The 24,934-nt window shown below is 38.6% G+C and overlaps 3 protein-coding genes across 4 annotated transcripts; 2 read left to right on the top strand and 1 right to left on the bottom strand.

The window, feature by feature from the left end:
- The first annotated feature begins 9 nt into the window (after positions 1–9).
- LOC134793013 (uncharacterized) lies at positions 10–9,203 on the top strand. The gene is made up of 5 exons (XM_063764566.1): positions 10–159; positions 2,278–2,355; positions 2,875–2,973; positions 6,865–6,963; positions 9,072–9,203. Exons 1-5 carry the CDS (start codon positions 69–71, stop codon positions 9,119–9,121), a joined length of 417 nt encoding a protein of 138 aa, XP_063620636.1. The 5' UTR covers positions 10–68; the 3' UTR covers positions 9,122–9,203.
- A 5,158-nt stretch (positions 9,204–14,361) lies between these two features.
- LOC134806811 (uncharacterized) lies at positions 14,362–16,262 on the bottom strand. The gene has a single exon (XM_063780199.1). It carries the CDS (start codon positions 16,098–16,100, stop codon positions 14,415–14,417), a length of 1,686 nt encoding a protein of 561 aa, XP_063636269.1. The 5' UTR covers positions 16,101–16,262; the 3' UTR covers positions 14,362–14,414.
- A 231-nt stretch (positions 16,263–16,493) lies between these two features.
- LOC134806800 (mitochondrial pyruvate carrier 2-like) lies at positions 16,494–24,792 on the top strand. 2 transcript variants are annotated; one of them, XM_063780177.1, is made up of 3 exons: positions 16,494–16,743; positions 16,824–16,864; positions 23,977–24,792. In XM_063780177.1, the coding sequence occupies exons 1-3, from the start codon at positions 16,659–16,661 to the stop codon at positions 24,220–24,222; spliced, it is 372 nt and encodes a 123-aa protein (XP_063636247.1). In that variant the 5' UTR covers positions 16,494–16,658; the 3' UTR covers positions 24,223–24,792. The 2 variants fall into 2 exon arrangements, with proteins under 2 accessions (XP_063636247.1, XP_063636257.1); XM_063780187.1 differs by lacking the exon at positions 23,977–24,792 and adding an exon at positions 19,675–21,718.
- The last annotated feature ends 142 nt before the right edge of the window (positions 24,793–24,934 follow it).

Here is a 24,934-nt window from a genome sequence, read left to right as displayed (position 1 = left end):
AGTGGACTTAAAAAGTACCATTCACTAATAGTTATTATTGGAATCAAGAAATAAAGTAAAAGAGCGAAATGAAAAGTTTTGTGGCGCTTTTCCTTCTTCTTTCAACAGTTTACGCGAGATCTTTGCTGGGCAACCAGCTGGCCAAGAACCATCATAAATGTAAGTATGATTGGATCTTTCCTTAATATTTTAATAGGTACCTTTTATCTATGTACAACTAATAGGTTTCCTATTTAAGAGTGGTCATTTTTCCATACAAAACAAACGGTCTCGCTTCTCGACATTTTCCACTCTGGATTATGGCTCCTAGAAAAAAAAATTAAATATTCCCAGTAGGTACCGTCTCTGTAGGTACGTTTTGATTTTTTTGATATTCCTGTTTTTATGAGGAGTAGATTACCTACTTCAAACAGCGCTAAAAAGGGCCAAATAAATGCGCCGTAAGCTAGCATACAAAATGCTAACCTTTTCTCCAGGAATGATAAGACCATTCTAAAAAGCCTAAACATCATGCTTTTTTTTATTTTTCCGATAAGAAACTAGGTAAGTAGGTCCTTTTTAGGGTTCCGTAACTTAAAAGGAAAAAACGGAACCCTTATAGGATCACTCGCGCGTCTGTCTGTCCGTCCGTCTGTCCGTCTGTCACAGCCTATTTGCTCAAAAACTACGTGGACCAATGAAGTTGAAATTTGGTACACGTATGAAAGTCTGTGACCCAAAGACGGACATGTAATAAAAACAAATGAATTTTAAGCATAGGGGGCACTTTTAGGGGGAATATGAGAAAATTAAAAAACAAAATTTTGCAAACCATATCGTGTTACATATTAAATGAAAGGGCTTATTTTGAGGATCTCAAATATATTTTTTCTATAATTTTATATGAAATAGTTTAGAAGTTATTTAAGAAAATGAGCAAAAAATGACCATTCTCCCCCCCCTTAACTCCGATACTACTGGGTCTAAAATTTTGAAAATATACACATAATAGTTCTTCACCTCTAGATGACAGGAAAACCTATTAGAAATCTACAGTCAAGCGTGAGTCGGACTTAAGAAAAAAAACGCGGTTGGGCTGTTTTAGGGACACAGCCGTAATGGTTTACGTGAAACGTGGTGTGGACAGCTTTTGCGAAGGCCGAAGGCCGAGCTACGCGTAGAGGGCCGAAGGCCCGAAGCGTCCCCCAGAGACTTTTTGAAACGCACGGCCGAAGGCCGAGTTGCGGGAAGTTAGTGCTCAAACACAGAAAAATTATAGTACAAATGTCTAAATGCGAAGGTCGAAGGCCCTGAAGGCCCGGAGCATTCTTCCTAACATGTGCATGCTTCCTGCAAAGGAGATCGTCGATTTTGTTCTATCTTTTGCTAAGCGATTGGGTCCGATACCTATCGATTACTGGAAAAACGTATAAGTAATAAGTCTGCAATTAAGCGTGAGCCGGACTTAAGAATAAGAATTGCGGATAAGCTCTATCAGGGCCACAACGTTTGTTTACGTGAAACGTGGTGTGGACAGCTAGTGCGAAGGTCGAAGGCCAAGCTCTGCGTTGGGCCGAAAGAGCATCCGAGAGAGATGCGCCTCCACGTAAGGTCGAAGGATGAGCTGTAGTGTAGGAGGTTAGTGCTCAAACAGAACAAATAATAATAACAAATAATTGGTGTAAGTACGAGTAGCTAAATGAGAAGGCTGTAGTGCCGTATATCGGAGGGTCTACCGCGAACACCGAAGTTCGCAAATTGCGGAGATTTCTCTTTTACTCCAATGAAACCGTAATTAGAGTGACAGAGAGAAATGCCAGCAATTTGCGAACTTCAATTTGGCGGTTATAGCCCTGTTAATCTTGAAATAACAGAGATACGCCTAACCAATGCAAAAAATGTAGTCACTATGCTTAACACAATACTTGAACAAAATTTAATGCGTAACTATCCTTTGATAGCTCAGTTAAAAAACACGGAAAAGCCGGGGCGTGCCCCAAGCCAGCCGTGTGTGGAACAATTGAATGTACTTAAGAACTGCGCTTTGCTCGCTCGTTCGAAAATGTGTGCAGAACCCTTGGGACGCGAGTCCGACTCGCACTTGACCGGTTTTTTTTCATATTAGTTTCGTGTTAGCATATTATTCTCCATGTTTCAAGTCAATCGGACACGGAAAGTGGTTCACATTTAAGTTACAAGATTTGAATCAAATATTGTATCTATAAAGAATGAAACTAAGTAAAAGCGTGTAAAAAAACCAAACTGAACCTCCTAATTTTATGCATTTTCTTGTATCAGATGGATACGGACACGCACTGAAACGCTGCGTCAATATGTGGGACGAAGGTTGCATCAACGGGCAACTTGGCGGTTCAGGTACGATCTTAATGTTACCCTGTATGTTTTAAATCCAATTGGTGCAGTGAGAAAAAAAATAATAACCAAGTAGACTACTTAGCTATTGAGCTACAATAACTACTTACATTCTTAGGCTCTGTCGTCGCTTTCCACGGTGAGCCTAGAGTCAATCGCTGATCAGAGAATAAAACAAACAACGGGTTGCACTCCGGGAGTGCCGGCAGAAGTGAAAACTCAACGACATTGTAACTCAAAGGGTTATCAAAGCTCGTGGGTTATCAAAATCGCTGCAGACTTTTTACGGTCTGACTATAACGTCACGCAAGCGCCCTGCGCCGCCTACATGAAACAGCAGGCTCAGGCATACATTTTAGCCGTGCGGTAGAAAGAGAGGAGAGACGCCTTCCGCTGTCTCGAGTTTATCATTTTTTCCCCACCTCAAAAAGTGCACAGCGCCGCTAAAGAAGTTTTCACTTCAAAAATTGATTTTTCCCTAATTAGGTGTACCAATATCTCACATATCTGCATCATTTGCAGGCAGCGACGATTACTACCTTGGAGGTAGCTTCAACCCCGGCAAGCGGTGCGTCAACATGTGGGACGAAGGCTGCATCAACGACCAGCTCGGCGGATCAGGTACTATATTACATCAAATCAAACCTAAACCCGTTTTTGCACGTTTCACACTTAGAACTAAACGTAAAATAGGTACCTACTGAAATAGAACTGTGTCACTTTGTAAATATTGAATAATTAAAAAAAAACTAAATGAAATTATGTTCAAAATTGCTTTTTGGGATTACAATTGAGGATATCACGTAAAATTTGTGGTAAAGTATATTGTACAAAAAAAAAATAAGCCATATCGTACCTGGAGGAGTCCAAACTTTTGATATGTTTTGAAAATGATTTTCGTTTTAATTTAAGAATAGCTGAAATGTAATGATGAGTTATATTTTTAGAATCGCCTCAAAAAGGCCTTTCATAATTTTCATATAATACCACAGCACGCGATAGGATTGCGAAAAAAAATTTTTGTCCCATACAAAGCCACATTAAGAGATTTTTTTTTTAAGAACTTCGGGTCTAAAAATGTGTTGAATTTGTGATGCGTGTGCCAAACGGCTAAAAAACGCAGTGGCGACTAGGGGGGGCTGGAGGGGGCACGTGCCCCGGGCGCCGTTCAAGGGGGGGCGCCAAAATGGGCAAAAGACTACCTCTCCTCCTTGCCAAAGGTACAGCAGGAAAACTTTTGTCAGTCGTATTTACCACCACTGTGAAGTGTGAAGAAGCTGTGGGCCAGATTACCATCCGCATTTCAGGATGGTAATCTGGCCCACAGCTCAAAAGAGAAAGCCGATCTTTTAGGTACTCTTTTTGCCTCGAACTCGACCTTGAAAGACGACGGTAGCGCCCTACCGCCCACCATCCCGCAGTGCGAATACTCTATGCCAGAAACTTCTATCAAGCAGAGGGATATTCGGTGGGAGTTGCTATGCTTTCGTTTTATAAGGCGAGCGGGCCGAGTGCTTCAGAGTTGTGTCCCGTGTTAGCGCGTCTTTTCCGTCAGGGGTCTCCAGTCGGGAAGTTACCATCTTATGGACTGTCCAAGAGACTACCTATGCAAATGGATCGCTAGCCCTTTGTCCGGCAGGCGCACATGAGCCGTAGTAGACGGAACCTACTCCAATAGCTGCTGCTGCATATCTGTGACATGTTGTCTATCGGACGTCAGTAGGTACTGGGGATTCCTATACAGGCTGGTTAAAAATAACTACATTCCCGTTGCCAGGGAAGTTTTGGCATTATACTGAGCAACTTTTACTACGGGACCAACCCCGAAATCGCAAAAAAAAAGTTAACCCTCCCATAGATAGAAAATGGACCAACCAAAATGTATGAACCAGCCAAATCTTTTTTTCGCGACTTAGGGGTTGGTCCCATAGTAAAAGTTGCTCATTATAATCCCAAAACCATGGGCGCCGCCAGGATTACTTTCAGTGAGGTGCATATTTGGAATAGAAGCACTCGATCGACTCGATGCAGTCATTTGTTTCTCTTATGTCATAATAATAGTTTGACCAATCACAATTGGCCAGCTGGGTAAATTTTTAAAGAGTGGGTTTTTTCGACATTTGTATGGCTTTTTTTTGTTTTATTGGAATATTAGATTCGTAATGATTGGGTAAAGGGGGTGTTTTAACAACAAAAAATATAAGGCATCAATCTGCTTTTGGAAATAGGTATGATCATTATAAACGCTTAAATATCGACATTTGTATGACAGTATCTACATTTTTATACTTAGCACTGTGTCAACATTTGTACGCCACATTCGACATTTGTATGGTCTAACCGTACCAAATACGTCGCTTAAAGTTAACCTTTTTTTCTTCGATCATAAACACCGACTCTGTGTCCACTAGTGTTGGAGATAGAAGCCCAAGTGATGCACTATTGTATCGTATGATAAACCTAAATAGTAAGCCAACAGACACACCATATTTTGGGAGGAATTCTTGAATCATAACAAAAACAGTGCCGCGCCGTCAAATACATAAACGCTTTCCTAATTTTAATAAATAACGCATTATTTTTTATAATCAATAAAATCAGATCTCTAAGCTAAGCAATACTCTTTATAAAGGTATTACATTTTTGACAATACATTACCTAAGTCCAAAGTTATGATTTTTCTGAGCCCTCACGTGAATACTGTTCGTATGTACTTGGAATTTAACCTTAGAACACCAAAAAATGCTCAATCGAGAATTGACCCAGCTTATGACATTAGGATTAGGAAATATACTCAGTGTTCTCAGGAACAGAGTAGAGGAGGATACTGAATTCCTTGACAAGGTGATGAACAAATTTGGACAGCAACCTAGCCTTTTTTATTGAAACAGTAAACTTAATAATGCTGGTGTAGTCGGGTAATTTTTTTCTTCTATGTATTTTCTTTCCTGACGGGGGGTGCAAGTGCACCCCCTTGCACCCCGCTGCCGGCGCCCATGCCCAAAACCTCCCTGGCAACGGGAATGCAGATATTTTTTAGCCACCCTGTATACAGGATGTTCTCTACCGCTCGTAGGTAAGTACAATGAGCTGTTGTCTGAAGAATTGTTTGACATGCTGCCTAATTGCCAACGGTGACAGCTTGCCATCACTGCACCACTCGCCGTAGGCAGAGTGTTTATCCTCACACCCTAGAACCTAAATGCTCGCGCACTGTGCGGTTTAAGAGGAATTCCTTTCACAGCGGGCGGGAGGAAATTCGTCGAAAAAAGGGAGCTCATTCCACAATAAGTTGAATAAGTTCCCTTTTCTCGAGAGGCTACAGTATGGATGGACATCTCCAAAAAAGAAGTGCATAAGTTTTAAAATGGTCGGCAACGCGCATATGTAACAATTTTGAAGTGTCGTCGTTCATATGATGCGCCGACCGCTTACCATCAGGTGAGTCGTAAAAAACACATATACACTGAAAAAACGTAGGTACATCGATTTGCGGATTTTTTTTGCGTACATCTTCCACTATAGCGGTGTAGGTAAACCGCCTCGACCGGACCAGCGCCCGTGGCACATCCGTTTTGATCATACCGTAAAATGGGGTTGCTTTGATTCGTGGGGTAACATTGATCATCGATTTTTGTGGAAAGGAGGAGTAAGGAAAGAGTTGAGTTTTGAATGCGAACTTAAATATTTTATGGTGTGGTTGGCATGCTCAACAAAAAAAGATGATGAAAGAAGATGATGAAAGGATTTCAGAAACGAATTCCTTAAAGTTTAACCTTTTGAACGCCAAACGGCGCATCCATTTGCCGTGCCACTGACGCCACGGGGGTAAAATTTAGTTTTGTGAATAAATAATGCCAACCTAAAAGTGCGGTGTTTTTCAGTAGATTTTCATCAAAAAACGATCGACGTCAAATGCCGTCTTTGGCGTCGTTGACACGATTTTGCGTTGACGTCAATTGCCGTCTGTGGCGTTCAAAAGATTAAAAATCGATGATCAATGTTACCCCACGAATCAAAAGTAACCACCCCAGTTTACGTTAGGTAGTTGAAAAAACCGGGCAAGTGCGAGTCGGACTCGCGCACGAAGGGTTCCGTACCATAATGCAAAAAAAAAAAAAAGCAAAAAAAACAACGGTCACCCATCCAAATACTGACCACTCCCGACGTTGCTTAACTTTAGTCAAAAATCACGTTTGTTGTATGGGAGCCCCATTTAAATCTTTATTTTATTCTGTTTTTAGTATTTGTTGTTATAGCGGCAACAGAAATACATCATCTGTGAAAATTTCAACTGTCTAGCTATCACAGTTCGTGAGATACAGCCTGGTGACAGACGGACGGACGGACGGACGGACGGACAGCGAAGTCTTAGCAATAGGGTCCCGTTTTACCCTTTGGGTACGGAACCCTAAAAATTAACTAGATATTTATACTTTATTAATATTTTATACATAACCTCGGTACTTAGTGAAAATAGGGATAAAAGTAAACTAGACTTTATAATAACAGGCAAGGACGATTACTACCTTGGGGGAAGCTTCAACCCCGGCAAGCGGTGTGTCAACATGTGGGACGAGGGCTGTATCAACGGCCAACTCGGCGGATCAGGTATTTTAGTATTTAATTAAGCGGTGATAAGAGCGACTCATAGGCCCATAACCTATTAAACACGTTCAGATGCACATGTGTGTAGCCGTCTGAGTACTTAGGTACTCTATTTGATCTCTACATAATATTTTGGTATTAAGAGCCAACGGGAGTGGTCATTTCTCCATACAAACGTACTCCTCGTTTTCCTCCGTGGTTTTTGAAGCTAGAGCAATGATTTTTTCAACACAGATTAATATTGTCAATATCTGTGTCGGACCGTTTTGCTATTTTTTGATATTTTTGTTTTTTAAGGCGCTAGAGCCCTTCAAAAATGGCCAAAATGGCCTAATTGACTATGCCGCAATGAGAGGCGTGGCATTCAAAACTGATATCAATTAGCCAAAAAAGCAAAACGGTCCGACACAGATAATTTCATAATCATTTAGATTTCCAAATTTGGTTACGATTGGTTAAGTTTTGGAGGAGGAAACAGAGGAGTACGAAACCTCGATTTTTGAGATTTTTACGCAGGATTTTTCGCCTTGTCCTTATCGCACTACTTTTAGGTGCCGCTTCCATTAGCGAGACGGGTATATTTACCTAAAATATTTAAAACTCAGCTCCTACTGTTTCGTCTTAAAAATGCGAGAGAACTCTGTTTGTCTATTACCTTTACACGCTTATTAAAACTCACTAAACCGATTTAGATGAAGTTTGGTATGGGGATAGTTTAGATAGCCCGAAGAATGATATAGGATAGTTTTTATCAATAATCATCATCATTCCACACGAAGTCGCGGGCGGATAAGCTAGTTAGGTAAATCATCATCTTCATCTTCCTCGCGTTATCCCGGCATTTTTGCCACGGCTCATGGGAGCCTGGGGTCCGCTTGGCAACTAATCCCGAGAATTGGCGTAGGCACTAGTTTTTACGAAAGCGACTGCCATCTGACCTTTCAACCCAGAGGGTAAACTAGGCCATATGGGGATTAGTCCGGTTTCCTCACGATGTTTTCCTTCACCGAAAAGCGACTGGTAAATATCAAATGATATTTCGTACCTACATAAGTTCCGAAAAACTCATTGGTACGAGCCGGGTTCGAACCCGCAACCTCCGGATTGAAAGTCGCACGCTCTTACCGCTAGGCCACCAGCGATAAGCTAGTTAGGTATAGTTATTTGTACAACAAGAGATCAAAGTTTGATATTTCTTTGAGTGCTTATTTTGAGTCCCGTGCAAGCGAAAGATTCTATAATAGATTCACGAGCGTAGCGAGTGAATCTAATTTAGAATCTTGAGCGTAGTAAGGGACTCAAAAGCGCACGAGATGTAAATAACTTTGATCTCGTGTAGTACACAAAATTTTTCACGGGAGTAGTGAGAACATACCTATTAGAAAACTTAAAAAATGTAATCCTTCTTCATCACTTAATACTTATACACTCATGTTTTCTTAAGATATACAAACAATTGAGTTTAATTACCGCAATCGAACACAAAAACAAAACGTAATAATAAATTTCAGTAAAATAATATGGAAATAACGAACAACTGACATTTCAATCGACAACGTTTTTTTGTAAAAAAAAAACTTTGTAAGATACGGTCCGAATTGCGGATACGTACTATTTGTCAACTATAGTAGAAATTCATAAAAGTATAATAATTAATTTTGCGTGATAATCGGTGTATTTTTTGAGTTCATTATTTTAATTGTACAATAAAATACCTAAAATATTGTATTTTTATCAAATCTTAAACATTATTGTTATTAATTAATTATTAATAATTTATACTCGTACGTGGTTTGGAACGATGCGTTCTGAAGTTTTTCGGGGGTCTATTATAAACCGTCAATATACCGTTGAATGTCGTTTGAACTTTTTTTTGTCTGTTTCTTTTTGCTAACAGCGTGAAAGGGACAGAGATAATAGAACCCAAGTATTTCGAACTTGTATTAGACCCCGCATGTTGAAATGACATTTGACTGTAAAGGTCACTTGAATGTCATTTTGTCTCACTCAGTGAGCAAAATCGCATTTTGCTCACTGTTTTCAAGAAGCAAAGTACCCTTGTTCGAGCTGCTGACGTGAAAAATATATTACTTAAATTACTTTGGTTTCAGGTGGCGATGATTATTACCTGAACGGTGGATTCACTCCGGGGCGCATGTAATCCGAAACTCCTCCGCGTTTATTTCAAGTTCCCATCATCTTCCATGCAGCTTTACGTATGCTGATTTGCGATGATTATGTTGTGTTGTATTTATTTTCATTCCCATCTGTATTGAAACAAGTAAATAATATAAAATGAGCTGTATTTTAAATATGTGCTATGTCGGATTAAGTACCTACTACTACTACCTAAGATTCGTAAGGCTTATACCTATGTGATGTGCTTATGTATATGTTGGTTATACTTAGGGTCAATAAGGGCCACTTGCACCATCCCACTAATAAACCCGTGGTTAAGCGGTTAAACCGTTAACCGTGTCAAATTGTACTGGTAACCATAGTAACTCCAGATTTAACCGGTTAATCCCGGGTCAGTAGAATGGTGCAAGTGGCGCTAAGTATAAGTACCCATACCCATGCCCGTACTTACATTGACATACAACACCTTATATTCGTAAAACGAAGTCCACCGCCGCGTTTGTCTGTGTGCATGTATGTTCGCGATAAACTCGAAAAATAATGAACGGATTTTCATGCGGTTTTCACCTATCAATAGAGTGATTCTCGAGGAAGGTTTAGGTGTTTAATTTGTTAATGTTTTGTGTAACCCGTGCGAAGCCGGGGCGGGTCGCTAGTACCTACATTACAAAGTAGACACTGTAAAATACGATCGATACTGTAAAATACATCATGCACCATGCACCCAGTGTCGATGGGAAGGCAGGGTAAGTATATACTTATCGACAGTACTCTCTTCTTTTCGCGGTTTCATCTTTAAAGTGCGCCGAGCCCGCTTTTAGAATCCGAATCCCGCCTCAATCAGATTGTATCGACTTTTAAACGGTTTAAAAATCCGTTGTGGCGCCATCAACCGGAAGGACAGTGTCGGCCCGGCAGCAACGGAAACCCAACGGACCGGAAACTAACTTGAGGGTCCCACAACACACAGGTGCGCCGTGTGTTCCTTGTGGTCACACTCCTTTTTATAACCATCTATTACGGCTATTGACTCTCATTCGAGGTATTCGTAACTATAGAAGTCAAACGTTTAAATACATGAATATGCATCAGAGATACTCGAAAAGAGTTTTCGAAAAGTGTGAGAGAGAGGGAGAAACTCTTTTGGTTTAACCTCTTAAGGTTAGGTAGATTCGCTTCATCATCATCAATCATCAGATATATCGGAGCGTCCTAGGTGCTCACAAATATCTGAACACGCCTATATTGTCAAGGAGCTAGAGTGCGTGTTCAGATATTTTTGCGCACCTCAGGCGCTCCGATATATCTGATGGCGACTGTACACACACTGCACTTTAACCTCTTATTGTACACTACCTATAGTCTGTATCTTTAGGTATTTAAATAAAAGTAAACAAACAATTTGTAAATTTCCGGGTAGTTATATAATATAACATTTATTGGTTAACCGACCAATTACAAAACCGCCTATGCCTGTATCTGTCACTGTCACTGAACGACCTGACTTTAACCTACAATATTTGATCGTGTAATGTTTTCATCTACCCTTAACTGGCTTAACGCCAGCCATTTGAGGGTAGACTTTATTTACTTTTATTTAAGTACAGTCGCCATCAGATATATCGGAGCGGCCAAGGTGCTCACAAATATCGGAACACGCCTCTATTGTCAGGGCGTTAGAGCGCGTGTTCAGATATTGTGAACACCTTGGCCGCTCCGATATATCTGATGGCGACTGTACCTAAAGATACAGAGTATAACTTACAAGCGACAAAGGAGTAACAGGAGTTTTTTTAATGAAAATCTAGAAGTGCTTATCAAAATTTATTAGTTACACATACTTTCGTGCCTTCAGCACATTTTATACATAAACGACGTATAAAAATATTTAAAATCTTCATAATCTTGTAGCATATTTTGCAATTTGATTGCTACAATATTTATTTTCTATATGATACATCTAAAATATCCTTTAAAATTAATGTTTATTGATTGGTCGTTATTTTAAGGTTAATTTGCTTGGCAAGTTTGACAAAGGCCACGTTTAGGTAAAATATAATTTTTAAAATCAAAATTATGTTTTTTCTAACATGTTCTTAACGTACATATTAGATTATAATGTAAAAGATAATGAGAAAAACAGTAGGTTGTTACGGAAGGAGTTTTTACTGCGATTCATAACTAGTACTATAGTAAGGCACTTGTCCCACCAAGAGCGAGTAAGCGATTAACTATCGGCGATTTTCTCGCCCAAGAAACGAACAAAAGATTAGGATCCTGTGTTAGTAAAAGAGACACATATATTAATAGTTCATCGCTGGCTGTTCACACTGCCGGCGAGAACACTCGCTCTACTAGTTTGTCGCCGCGATAAGATAAAACTAGCTCAGCGGTACTCGCTCGGCGATGCTCGCTTCGTAGTTAGAACTCATGCTGCGAGACCAATCAGTCTGCTCGCTTCTCGCCGCTCTCCCACTCGTTTCTAGTTTATCGTTCTACTCGCTTATCGCTCATCGTCGGCGGTGGGACAAGTGCCTAAAACTTGGGTACTTATGCATTTTTGCCATAAACATTTCCACCTGGAAACATGTTTCAGTAATAAAGCAAGAGTTAGGTACTAAAGATTTCAAGATAAGTAAAAATAGTCCGTAATAAATAAAAGTTTGTACAAAGGTACAAATAATGATAATGTCTCATCAGAACGAGACAGTGAATATTACTATCATTATTGAAGATATAAAGGCAAAGAGTACACTGGAATGGCATAAAAACATACTGGTTAGATGATCACAATGGTAGTTATAAACTTATAAAGTAAGGACGATAAGCACGAAAAACTTCGTACATTGACCCGCCTGTTCCTATCTCCATTGCACTCGCATAATTATATTACTGGCCAGCTCCCACAGTGGCAATGACCGCCAGCATCATCGGCTGGACAGCAATATAATCAGGGCTATAACCGCGAAAATCGAAGTTCGCAAATTGTGGTCATCTTTCTCTGTCACTCTTATTAGGCCTGTATTGGAGTAAAAGAACAATACCCGCAATTTGAGAATTTCGGTTTTCGCGGTAGGCCCCCAGTTTACGCGCGTGCAATAGAGATCAATGTACGAAATACTACGTGCTTAGCGCCCTTAGTTTAGCAAGTTGTGAGTTTGGACTACAAATATAAAAAGTATAATTTACTGTACGGTAAAATGGCAATGAGCAATCACAACTCGCATCTCTTTTTTCAAAATAACATGAAAACAGGAATACAATGACATGTTTACCACTGCAGTATTTTCAATGAAGCATTGTGTATTGAAGCATTGTTGTTATTTTTATTATATTATTATTGTGCATACTCGTATTATGACAGCTGTGATCTGTTCGATGGGGTTGGCCGGTCGAAGTATTTTACAGATGGCACCAATATAGGTTTTACCTGTTAATCCTACAAAATAGTGTCATACTTTGACTTTTTGGGTATTTTATGGTCTAAACACAAGTAAAATCTATGCTGGTGACATCTATACAAAGCTTCGACAGTTGCCAACCCCATTTCCACTTTTTAATGTTAAAATTAATCATACCAATATAGCGGTACAGTAGCTAACTTGTTCTAGAAGCTGTTTATGTAGCTGTAGGCGCTGTAACCTAACATTAATGTAAAAATCAATACAGTAAATTAAATGCATTGGATAATTTGATAATTATATTGATTACTTAGTTTATCACAAGGCAATTTTACGGTCTCATATTTTCAGTAAGCGGTGGGCTTTAACATTGCACTTTATATTATCCTCCTAAAGCCCAAGGTCCTACCTATAGTTATTCAGTTCGATGAAATTTAAATCATATTCAATTGGAATAGAGTCGTGTTTGTTTTGTTTAGTTCAATTTTCAAACAAAACCAAAATCAACTCTATTCCCTGCACTATAGGATCAAAATTCAGTGACAAATTCTGGATTTTTCATTTGTATGGCTGGGCCGTAGGAGGCTATAATTAACACATAACCACAAAAAGTGGCGAAAATATGATAGGCTGAGATAAAGCATATTATTTTATCAAATTTATCAACAATTTACTACATTTGGCGAAAATAAGATAAGCTGAGATATAGCATATTATTTTATCAAATTTATCAACAATTTACTAAATTTTATTACTACAATAATTATGTCATATTTTCATGATTGCAATGACTTTCGTAATTGTGACATAATAAATACAAATACAATATGATAGTCCATTATCTGATTGATTTTATTGTCCTTATCAAACAATTCAAATATTGCTATCACAGTCCCATCTGTCAATATTATTTAGACTGATAATAATAAAATGCTAATACTTTGTACATAACATTTCAGTCTCGTTTTAACATTCATGAACCTAGTGTTCTTTTAGGCCTAAATGTACAGTCGCCGTCAGATATATCGGAGCAGCCGAGGTGCTCAAAAATATCTGGACACGCACACGCACCCTAGCACCTTGACAATAGAGGCGTGTTCAGATGTTTGTGAGCACGTTGGCCGCTCCGATATATCTGATGGCGACTGTACAATAAAATATATATAATGATTGCAGTTTCTGAATGTTATTAATGTTTTAGTAATTCTTATTTCAAAATTTTAATCTTCAAATCATGAAAATGTGATGTGGTATGGTTTAAATTAAGGATTAAATGGTTTAAAAAATTGCAGGTACATCACATTTTTAATAGGTGGCTTTCTATTAGAGAAGGGTCCTTATGCACATGCACATGGAGCATAAGGGCCCTTTAGGCATGGACGCCACATAGACATTACATGGAACATTTTTCATAAAAAAATAGCTTTAAAATGTTAAGTATAGCAGTTCTTTACAGAGATCTGAATCATTTACCTATTGGCATAGCATAACTTTACTGTTCTATAAGTACACTAATTAACTAAAATTAACTCCCACTGAGTGAACACATTCTATTCTAAAATTATTTAATTCAAATTCAATAGATTTAAAGTATTTATATGACAAGATTGTTTAACATATTTATATCCAAAATTAATAACTAAAATAAATAATGCATGCTGTAAGTATCATAAGAGACAGGTTCAAGTTGCCCATAAAGTTGTTACAGCGCAGTGAAATTAAGAAATATAACCCATGCCTTGGCCCTCTGCCCTGCTAAGCTAAATAGCGCTATCTCAAAAGAAAATTCATTGCTAACTTATACATTAGTTTCTATAACTGAGAATTCCATTTTCAAAATCATTTGTTTTTGCGATAGCATTTGGCTTAGGAGGGCAGGCCTGATCTCTTCGACTGGGTTAAAAAAACTTGTCTTTAGTTGCTTTGTCCTTGCCAATGCCCCTGCGCATACTGCGGTAACTCCATAGGTAACTTATTGTACCCTGAATGCATTGGTGCCGGCTGAGTCTTCGGCGGCCCAGCTTGCCGGAACTTAGTTGAGTATTTATAAAAGTCTGACATTTCAAAAGGCTTTGTCTCCTCCCTGTAGGGTATGCATTTACCTTGTTCAATGACTGTTAAGTTCTTGGGAGATTCTAAGGTAGAAGAGGTTGGTGAAAGCACGGAGGGACTGTGGGACTGATTAGGGCTCTGCATAGCCGAATGTCGGCCAGTGGAAATCATTATCTCATAAGTTTGGGAGTTACCTATACTTGAAGTCCTTTTGAGGCTGGAACTCTTCTTCAGTAAAGGTGCCTCAGCTTTTGTTGGAGAGTCCAATGAGGTCTCGTACCACTGCTTCTCTCGGACTTTAGAATCTTGAGATAAAGGTGAAAATTTATTCATACTGACCAAGTCAAAATTTCCTTGAGAATATCCTGATAACTGACTGACAGGGCTCAGTGCATCAGGATAACCTCTTCTTTCATGGATATATTCATCCGTGGATACTTGTAGGGGCATGTGCATGGGTCTGGCATTTCGTTCACGCAAAGGCAAGGTATTAGGTACAGTAGGCCTTTCTGTAGGCACATGTATTCTATCAGTTGGCTGCTCTTGAATGTCTGGCTGAGATCGGTGCTGGTACATTGGCAAGGGGGGCCTGTGGGTGTCCATAATATTCTCTAAGTGTTGATTGTAATCACTATGTGATGTTAAATGGTAGGTCTGTGTGCGCTGCAATGTGTTCCTTCGGCTACCCTCAGGTCTTCTTTTAGATTGCACTTGCATTTGGTGGTGATGAGGAAGAGCTGCCAAATGTTGACTCTGGGCCTTCAGATGAGATGCATACTGATATAAGAGAGCATTATTTCTCATACCATTCTGTTGTGCAATTGGCTGTGGAGCAGCTGCGGTGTGAGTGTAGTGGGTAGTAATATCAGGATGGCTTGAGCTGAAATGAGTCTCCCGTAGACGAGTAACATTGTGAGCCTCGGGAGCATTGTTATAGTAAATTTTATTCATGTACTCAGTGGTCATAGTGTGGTGTCTGTACCCGGGAGGCTGATTGACATCATTGTGCATGTTCTCAGTCATTGGTTCATGCCTTCCTGCTAATGCTGGATAGGTGTGAGAAGTGTGCATTGAAAAAGTCTCTGGATTCCTTTCCTGAGGCGGGGACGGAAAGAAATTAGAACAGCTAGTCTCCGGACGCCGTATATGTCTTGGGTGTGCACTTTTCGTCGACATACCAGATATCGATGGCGTAGAAAGTCTGTGTGTGTGGTTTTTGCGTAGATTCTGATCTGAATCGTGCAAACGCTCTCCTGGAGCTGTTCGGAGACGTCTGGAAGTATTGTCTGAGCCGTCTTGGACGTCATTGCCATCGGTTGACCTATCAGTACTACGTACGCTGTTTAGTCTTTCTCTCGGCACCTCGGGGCTCAAGGGTGCCTCGGGTGGCATGATTCCTGTTAGTTGAACTTCTTGAACACATAGTTTATACAATTCCTCGTTCTTTGTGGCTAAAAGCTGCTCTAATTCTTTCTTTCTAGCTTGCAATTTCAATAACTTGTCCTGCTTATCTGAGTGTAGATCGCTACCCATCGTGCTTGTACCCATATTCAGAACGTAAATTCACAAACACAAAACATTAGTCAAGGTATATTTCAACACAGAAATAAACTAAAACCGCTGATTAAATTAAAATAAACAAAGAAAAACGTAAATTTTATCGCAATGACACAACACGCGTAGCCATGTTGACCCACAGATAAAGTATAAAAATTATTATAAACATTACGTACATTTTTGTTATTGCTATTGTATTGGTATTTGAGTCAATATAACTTTTAATCTTTTAGTTGAACTAGATGTATTCATTGCTTATCATGTTAGAATATGTAGTGTAAATAAATAATAAACTTGCGGAAATACGTAAATTATTGCCCAAAATAAGTAAAACTAAACGCAATGACAGACAGCTACAATCTGACAGCTAGGCAGGAAAGTCAGGAAACGTCATTCTTATCAATTGGCAAGGTTGCTCCACGGCCGATTGGAGTGATCATGTAAATTCCTTCCCAGTACAAAATAGAACGTAATTCCCCAACCCAGTTCCCTCCACACTCGCCAAAGTCTTCTAAAAATTTAATTATACAAATCAAAAAACCTAAGAAAATGTCTAAGCTCTACAAAACCGTTATCACTGCGTGCGACAGATACGTTCCTAACAACTTACGTCCGCTATGGAACCACGAAGCTGGTAAGTTTTATGATAATTAAAACGTATAAATTAACATACATCCTAGAAAATAGTGTACTTATGTTGTTTTCTCTTTTTAGGACCAAAAACAGTCTTCTTTTGGGCCCCTTTCTTCAAATGGGTAAGTAATGCGGATATAATTATTCAAGGTTGATCTATTATTATTTCGTAACCTTGTATAGGGGCAGATAACCTGTAGCCACCATGTACGTATGATTGACTGTTCACAAACAATATTGTATTCAATGAAATCACAAACTTGGTGATCATATATATTGAGGAGACAAATTCAAATGCAGTATCTATGTTATCTGTAACATATTCTCAGTATATTTTCTCTTCATCTACCTGCTTCTTATGTAACTTTCTTATCTGTCATTCAGAAATCATTGAAAACTTTTTGCTGACTCATTTATTATGAATAATTTATTGTTAGTTTTCACTTAAATTTGTTTTTGTTGTATTTATTTATCTATCTTCTTTTTATACTTGATACAATATTTTGATTATATTTCTTTTACTATATTTAATAGCATTTTGCAGATGAATAACATTATGCATGTTAAAAAACATTATTATTTAATAATGGAATCATTGTACATGCTAAAATAACATAACACATTTGAATTTAAAGGCTAACAATTTGACAATAAAAATTAAATACCTAAAGTAATGCGTGAACCTAACTAACACTGCCTGGCCCCAATTTCACATCGGTGACAGGTGCGACGAATTGTAAAATCACTGTTGCTGACGTCACAGGCATCCATGGGCTACGATTACCACTTACCATCGGACGGGCCGTACTCCTGTTTGCCACCATCATTGTATTATTGAAACAAACTTTATTATATCGGATAAAAACAGATATTTCTCCTGGCCCCAATTTCACATCGGTGACAGGTGCGACGAATTGTAAAATCACTGTTGCTGACGTCACAGGCATCCATGGGCTACGATTACCACTTACCATCGGGCGGGCCGTACTCCTGTTTGCCACCATCATTGTATTATTTAAAAAAACTTTATTATATCGGATAAAAACAGATATTTCTCTTGCGAGGTTTCTGACAATTGTCAAAGATTTAGAAGAATTGTAGGTAATTCTTGACAGGTAATGAGTTATATGTCGGAATTTCGTGACAATTGTAGTGTTTCTTGTGACAATTGTCATAAACTTAGCAAGAGAAATATCTGTTTTTTTCCGATATCATAAAGTTTTTTTTAATAATACAATGATGGTGGCAAACAGGAATACGGCCCGCCCGATGGTAAGCGGTAACCGTAGCCCATGGATGCCTGTGACGTCAGCAACAGTGATTTTACAAGTCGTCGCACCTGTCACGTTGGTGAAACAGGGGCCAGATCACATCCAACTATTAATGAATTTTAATAATTAAACAGCCACATAGTTTTACAGTAACTTCATAAGTAATACTTTTGTTTATTATTATAATTTAGTTGATGCAATTATTATTTAGTTATTAAAAACAGATTGAAACATTGTAACATGAGTATTCTTGATGTCTAAAGATATTTTACAACCTTCTATTTCACTTTATGTCCATTAAAATAGTGCTGTCAATTAAATGTTATTCTTTTTGTCTTATATATTCTGACTATCTTTGCAACTTATAAAAAAACAACACAAATTGTAGCATAAATGCTACATAAACTCTTATTGTCACATGTCAATTGTTTTAAGTGTTTTATGTTAAATAAAATTCATACAACTCAGAACTAACCTACCATACACATTAAAGGAAATCTTTGAACAGTGAAAATATACCAATATAGTCTGACTTAGGTCCAACCCACACTAGCGTCTTTTGACCGTCGGCGTCTAGTCAGCGCATTGACATAGATATCTAGGGACTGGCTTTACGGACAATAATAATGAGGCATGACAGGGGCCAGTACAGCGGTGTGACACCGGTACAACGCGATTGGTTGATGAGTTCGCATCACGCGCGCGATTGGTTGATGAGTTCGCATCACGCGCTATTGGTCGCAACTAGTTGCGTTAGACTGCACGATTGGCTGGAATTCGTGAGTCACACCGCTAAACTAGTACCATTTTTAGTGCCCGTAAGGCCAGTCCATAGATATATACGTTAATGAGTCAGTGCTATGGAAAGTGGCGTCGCTGCGGAGTTGCGTCAACAGCTGCGTCGAACAGCAGCTGTAGAGTTGATTAGACGCCGACGCTCGGGAGACGCTAGTGTGGGCAGTGGGGTGGCCCTTAATCTTACAGTTCTTTGACAAGCAAAATAATCATGTGAAATGGAACCATAATTTATCCAGAACACAGCATTTAAGACTGGGGTGTAAAAAGTACAAGTGATGTGAGTCACCATTACACTTCTAAATTATATTATCTGTGGTTTGCCAAACCCAGTATCTTGACCAGTATCTGGGGTCAGAGTCATCTTATAAAACGCACAAATCGCCCATCAAGACAGCATGTATTATGCATGACAAGCATTTTTGGAAAATTAGTCCAAAACGGTTTTTCATTCCTCATAGATGGTAATAGTTGGTATGTTCAACGGTGCTAAAGTGAACACTTAAGGCAGGGACACACTTATCCCAAGTACGCAACGTATGCAATGCATTATGATTATGACAATCTGAACCCTGAAATTTGTATGCTTAGAAACATACTTGTCATGCGTTGTGTTGCGTATGACAAGTATGTTTCTAAGCATAAAAATTTCAGGGTTCAGATGTCATAATACGTTACGTATGCGTATACGTTGCGTACGTGGGTTACGTGGATCCCTAGTTTTATAATAAGAGTTCTGTCATCAATAGAAAATTAATAAGACTAACTAGACTCGAAACATATAATTCTGGGGACTACTCATGGTAAATATCACTGTTTGAAGAAATCATTCCATGGTCTTGTCTCATACCTAATCATCCTTTCAGGGCTTGGTGATTGCTGGACTAGGGGACCTCACTCGGCCCGTGGAGACCCTTTCCGTCCCCCAATCTGTATCCCTGGCCGCCACCGGCATCATCTGGTCGCGGTACTCTCTCGTCATCATCCCTAAAAACTATAGCTTATTCTCTGTCAATGTGTTTGTGGCCTGCACTAGTCTGTACCAACTCAGTAGGGCTGTGAGACACGCGCAAGAGCAGAAAAAACTTAAGGAAAACTAATTTACTAAAAGTAATCGATTAGAGTTCTAGCAGCCAATAATCTCTCTGTAATGTAATATTGAACAATACCTATGTAGCTTCAACTCCAACTGTACTGGGAATGGAAAGGGGCAAAAATTATATACCTATTTTATTTTTGTTATCAATATTCCCTAGTAATGTTAACGAACATGTACAGTCACACTCCGCGATTGTTATGCCATAGGGTTCTCGCTAAATTGGACATTCCATAGCGTAAGTATTGAACTACCAATTTAGCTAGGACCCTAAATGGCTCAACAATCGCGGAGCGTGATGGTACATTCGATACCGAATTTTAAACTTCTGGGTATAAAAACTGTTGATACAGTAAAACCCAGCCATATTTTATTTTTGTTACGTAACGTTATACACGGGTATTAAGGGGGTAGGTACGTAGGTAGGTCGCACCATTCAGTCCTAAATGTGGCCAAGTTTTCTCTTTATAATGTTGCTCAACCTGTGATACAGCCGGTTCAAATCGTTAACCACAATGTCGAGATTCTTTTGATTCGACATTCGTGTGACATTATGGGCTTCCGATAAAGTTTCTATCATGCGGTCACGGGTGATCCGTGGCGTGGGCCGTGACCTAAATTATATACGTCTGTTAACTTCGAAGATATTACCTAGGTAATATTCGAAATGATCATATATATCCCAATAAAGCCTAGTTTTTTCCCCTCTGGGTTGGAAGGTCAGAAGGCAGTCGCTTCCGTAAAAACTAGTGCCTACGTCAATTCTTGGGATTAGTTGTCAAGCGGATCCCAGGCTCCCATGGGCCGTGGCAAAATGCCGGGATAACGGGAGGAAGAAGAAGATACAAACTATCTTAAATGTACTTTGCTTACTACATACTTATATATTTTTGTCGCATGTATCTGGAGACTTCATAAATACGTAGCATTTCTTTCGCCTAAAACATTATTTTCAGAATTGAATGGTGCTTCTTTATTTAGATAGTGAATCAATCTCAGTGGGTTATTAATTAAGCTATTTATTTATTTTTGTTAAGAATGTATACGCTCAAGTCATTTTTCTTGAGGTGTTTATTAGTATTAGCTGTAACAAATTGTCTACAAAATTGATAAAAATTTGGTGACCTTATTAGTTATTATATATTTAGGTGCTTTTGCCTAGTAATATACCCGACACATTGTTAAAAGACTTGTTATGAATAAACATAGTTTACAAAATCAGGGTTTCACTAAAAAAACCTTTAAAATATTTGTTCTTAAAACATACCTATAGCGTACATGGCAGTTAGAGTAGGTACCTAAACCAAATTATTCGTACTATTAGTAGATATAAAATAAATACGTAGTTACCGAAAAAACATGAGATCTTGCTAATCAGTAATTACTAATTACCTATTGTGGAATAGGTAACTTTTATGTCATATCATATATCTCTGTGAAAACGAACTATAGTGTACTAACTAGAATAGACCTTAATGCCCTGTCATAAGGTCTTCTTTGGTTGTCACAATTTGTACTAATCATAAGATCTCTTTTACTATTTAAGAGAATGATTCAATAATTGTGATCATGTCTATGTTGTTGTTTACATTATTTGAGACAGGTATTCAACATTAAATTGTAGTGCTATTGTATTCTAGGGGTTGTTTGGACCTGTGATAAAGAGTACATATGTATGCTATGTTATACATTCGATATACAATGTTGAAATACATATCATTACTTGTGTAATATGTGGATCATTAAATCAGTTTTGTAAAATGTTGCGTATTTTTGTAACGTCTTTACTGAATAATATACCTAATGTTTTGTTTTGTTTGTCAACTTTCATAATTAACCATGTTTTATCAGTGGTTTCAGTCTTATTAGTGCCGTTTTATCTAATCAAACCATGATATCTCTTCACAGAAAGTAGGTATTATACACGACTATCACTTCTGAGTTCTGACCCTGAATTCAGCCCTCAGATTCGTAAATATAATATCGATTCCGACCGCAAGCGACAGCAGCACTCAGGGGGTCTACCTCAAAAACAGAAATTCGCGGATCGGGGAACGGGGATCTTTCTCTTTTACTCCAGTGAATGCGTATAATAAGAGTGACAGAGAAAGATGCCCGCAATTTGCGAACTTCGATTTTGGTGCTTATAGCCCTGAATTGAACCGTACCGGACCGGAAATGAGGATAGCCTTTTTAGAAATAACCTTTACCCTATATACCTATAGTTTTAGGCAGGCAAGAAATATACCTCCAGCTCCAAGGAATGAAGAACGATAGTAAGTACTTATATTACCTTTTACTGCTTTTACTAAGCATGTTTCTAAACTGCATGGCGGGATGCATGAAACATTACGAGGGTCGCACTGAAAGATTCGGGAATGGGACACTTAGAAATAACATAATAGAAACAGGCATATAATTTATAAAAATGTAACTCTTTATAAAACTTTTAAGGTATATTCCATTTGGTTGTCATTTGTATTTAAGAATTACTGGCAATTTGAAAATTGTATGTCGAACATTATTTGAATTTTTGGCCAAGTGATTTTTCGGATCATATTTTTAAACGGTTTTCAATATGCCCTCAGCGAACAAATAAAAGTTACAATGGGCTTCTGTTATTTTTTTATGAACTAGAGTTCATCGTACGCTCGTTTGCAGTTAAAATTAAATATGAAAGTCACTTTCATTTTATCCCATGGGTGATCTTAAAGAAGCATGTCATTCCAAAGCGACGTCAAAAATTAAAATCGCATTTGTGCTGTTAATTAAAAAGACTGCCAAAAAAGTTGCATATCGGCAGATTTCGACATTCCTAAATATTCATATGACAACAGTAAAAAAATCTTTTATATATATATATATATGTAAAAAAACTTCAATTCCGTTGGCTACTCCACGAATTTCATACAAAACCACTAAGGCCCCAAAATCGCCATACAAAAAGGACTTTGGGATTATGAGCCGTGTGCATTACAGAATGATTACTTTCAAAAGAAAATTTATATGCGTGGTCAGTTTGAGTTTAAGTATGTATTAAAATAAAGATTGACCGTCTAGATGCGACAGTTTTCTCTATTCCCGACATTTTCAGTGCAACCCTCGTACAACCAGCCAATGAGGTATAAGGATATTAAAATATACATGTTTATATTATGTTTATGTAGCACCATTAAACACCTGTACGGTTTGTAACACCAAATGAAATTGGTTCATTTGCTGAGCTTAGTAGAGTAGAATTTGGTATGAGTAGTAAGTAGTGGTACAGATGTAGTGCATAGGTAATTATTTTCCTTCGTATTTTTACGGAAACGTACGAACGTGTCTTGCTGTCTTCAGTCAATCTCGGTACAAAAAGTACTGAATTTGACTGAAGTAGCATGACAAATACGAACGTTTCCGAGAAAATACGAAGGAGAAGAATTATGTTACTACATCTGTACAGTAGAAGTAGAGTAGAATATTTTTTTGATGTTTATGTGTACATGTTTAACTACAAATATCAGAACACGCTCATACACCTAAAAACAGGAGTCGTGTTTGGATATTTTTGATAAGTACAGACGACGTTGTTGGGACGGAGTTGGATCGCATCTAACTTTAGAGTCAGGAAGGTGAACCTTCCATGTAGTACTTAGATTCCATATTTAAAGGCATATACCTACAGAGTCACGCGTCCGTCCGTCGCTGCTATATTTCAATGTGGAATGTGAGTACTGCCTAAGAAGATTCAAATTCCTTTGGCGCGACCATCTCCAGTCGTCTTATACCTGGGCCGATTTTCATTTTATTGTCGTCTTTTTTTTCGTCAGACATTGATAGAATTTGGTATGTCTGAAGAGCACATCCTGGGCGCAATAAAATCCCAATTTGGGACAAAATATATCAGATACGTTTTCGTATTTCAGGGGACGATTTTTTTGGACATACGGTAAAATTGCGCGTATATTGTACCTACAGAATAGGGAACTTAACTATTCACCAAATTTTATCTATATCTGACGAAAAAACACGACAACCAAATAAAAATCGGCCCACCTACGAATCTCACACAAACCCCCGATATTTCCAGAGCCTAGTCCTGACGTCCCTCGACGAGTTCCGCCGCCCCATCGAGAGCGTGTCGCCGTCCACCGCGGCCGCGCTCAGTGCCACCGGACTCATCTGGACGCGGTACTGCTTCGTTATCAAGCCGGTCGCTCATTCACTGGCGGTGTGCAACTTTTCCTTGGGGATAGCCAATGGTGTGCAGTGTCTTAGGGCTATGAGGCACCAGTACGAGAAAGATCAGGCTGCAGCGGTCACCGAATCTGAATAGTCCCGCTATCCCATTTAGGAATTAAATAACCTAGACCTTTTTTGGATAAAATTCCGTGTCAGAATTAGATACTTACCTATTGGCTGGTTTTGTACATCTTACAAAGGCAGTCAATAAGTATCTAATTCTGAGACGGAATTTTGGATCGATTAAGGTGCGCCGCACTCTGTCATTAAGTGCAATCGGAGTCACAGTTTAGTAGAAAATTTTCAACCTTACTGTTAGGAGATAAGGACTAAGCAATTTTTTTAAATGCACTACCTACCTACCAAAGTTACAATAGATTGGGCCAGGGGCCCGTTTCTCAAAAGCTTGTAACTTGTAATACAAGCGGATGTCACTTTTTGACAGCTTTTGTTAATAAGGGACACAACTGTTGTATTACAAGTTACAAGCTTTTGATAAACAGGGCACTGATCTTTTATTCTGCCCAGCATGATGGTCCGAAAATAAGATATTTTAATCTGGGACATAAGATAATGATTTTTGCGCTTACATATGCATATTTTAGGTAATTATCTTAAAAGAAGATAACAGTTCTATTTCAGACATTATGTCTTATCTACAGACATACTCATAAAAACAATAAAACTAGTGGCTCTGTGAGCTGTAGACCTCGCGAGCAGAGCTTGAAATAACATGGTGCTAAGAGCTTTAAATACACCGTGTTTTTTTTGATTTCCGTTAATTTCAAGGGTGCATTCCTGAGCTT

The sequence above is a fragment of the Cydia splendana genome, chromosome 1, assembly GCF_910591565.1.
Source record: "Cydia splendana chromosome 1, ilCydSple1.2, whole genome shotgun sequence".
In the NCBI taxonomy this organism is placed as follows: Eukaryota; Metazoa; Arthropoda; class Insecta; order Lepidoptera; family Tortricidae; genus Cydia; species Cydia splendana.
This window is presented reverse-complemented; position numbering and strand designations above follow the sequence as displayed.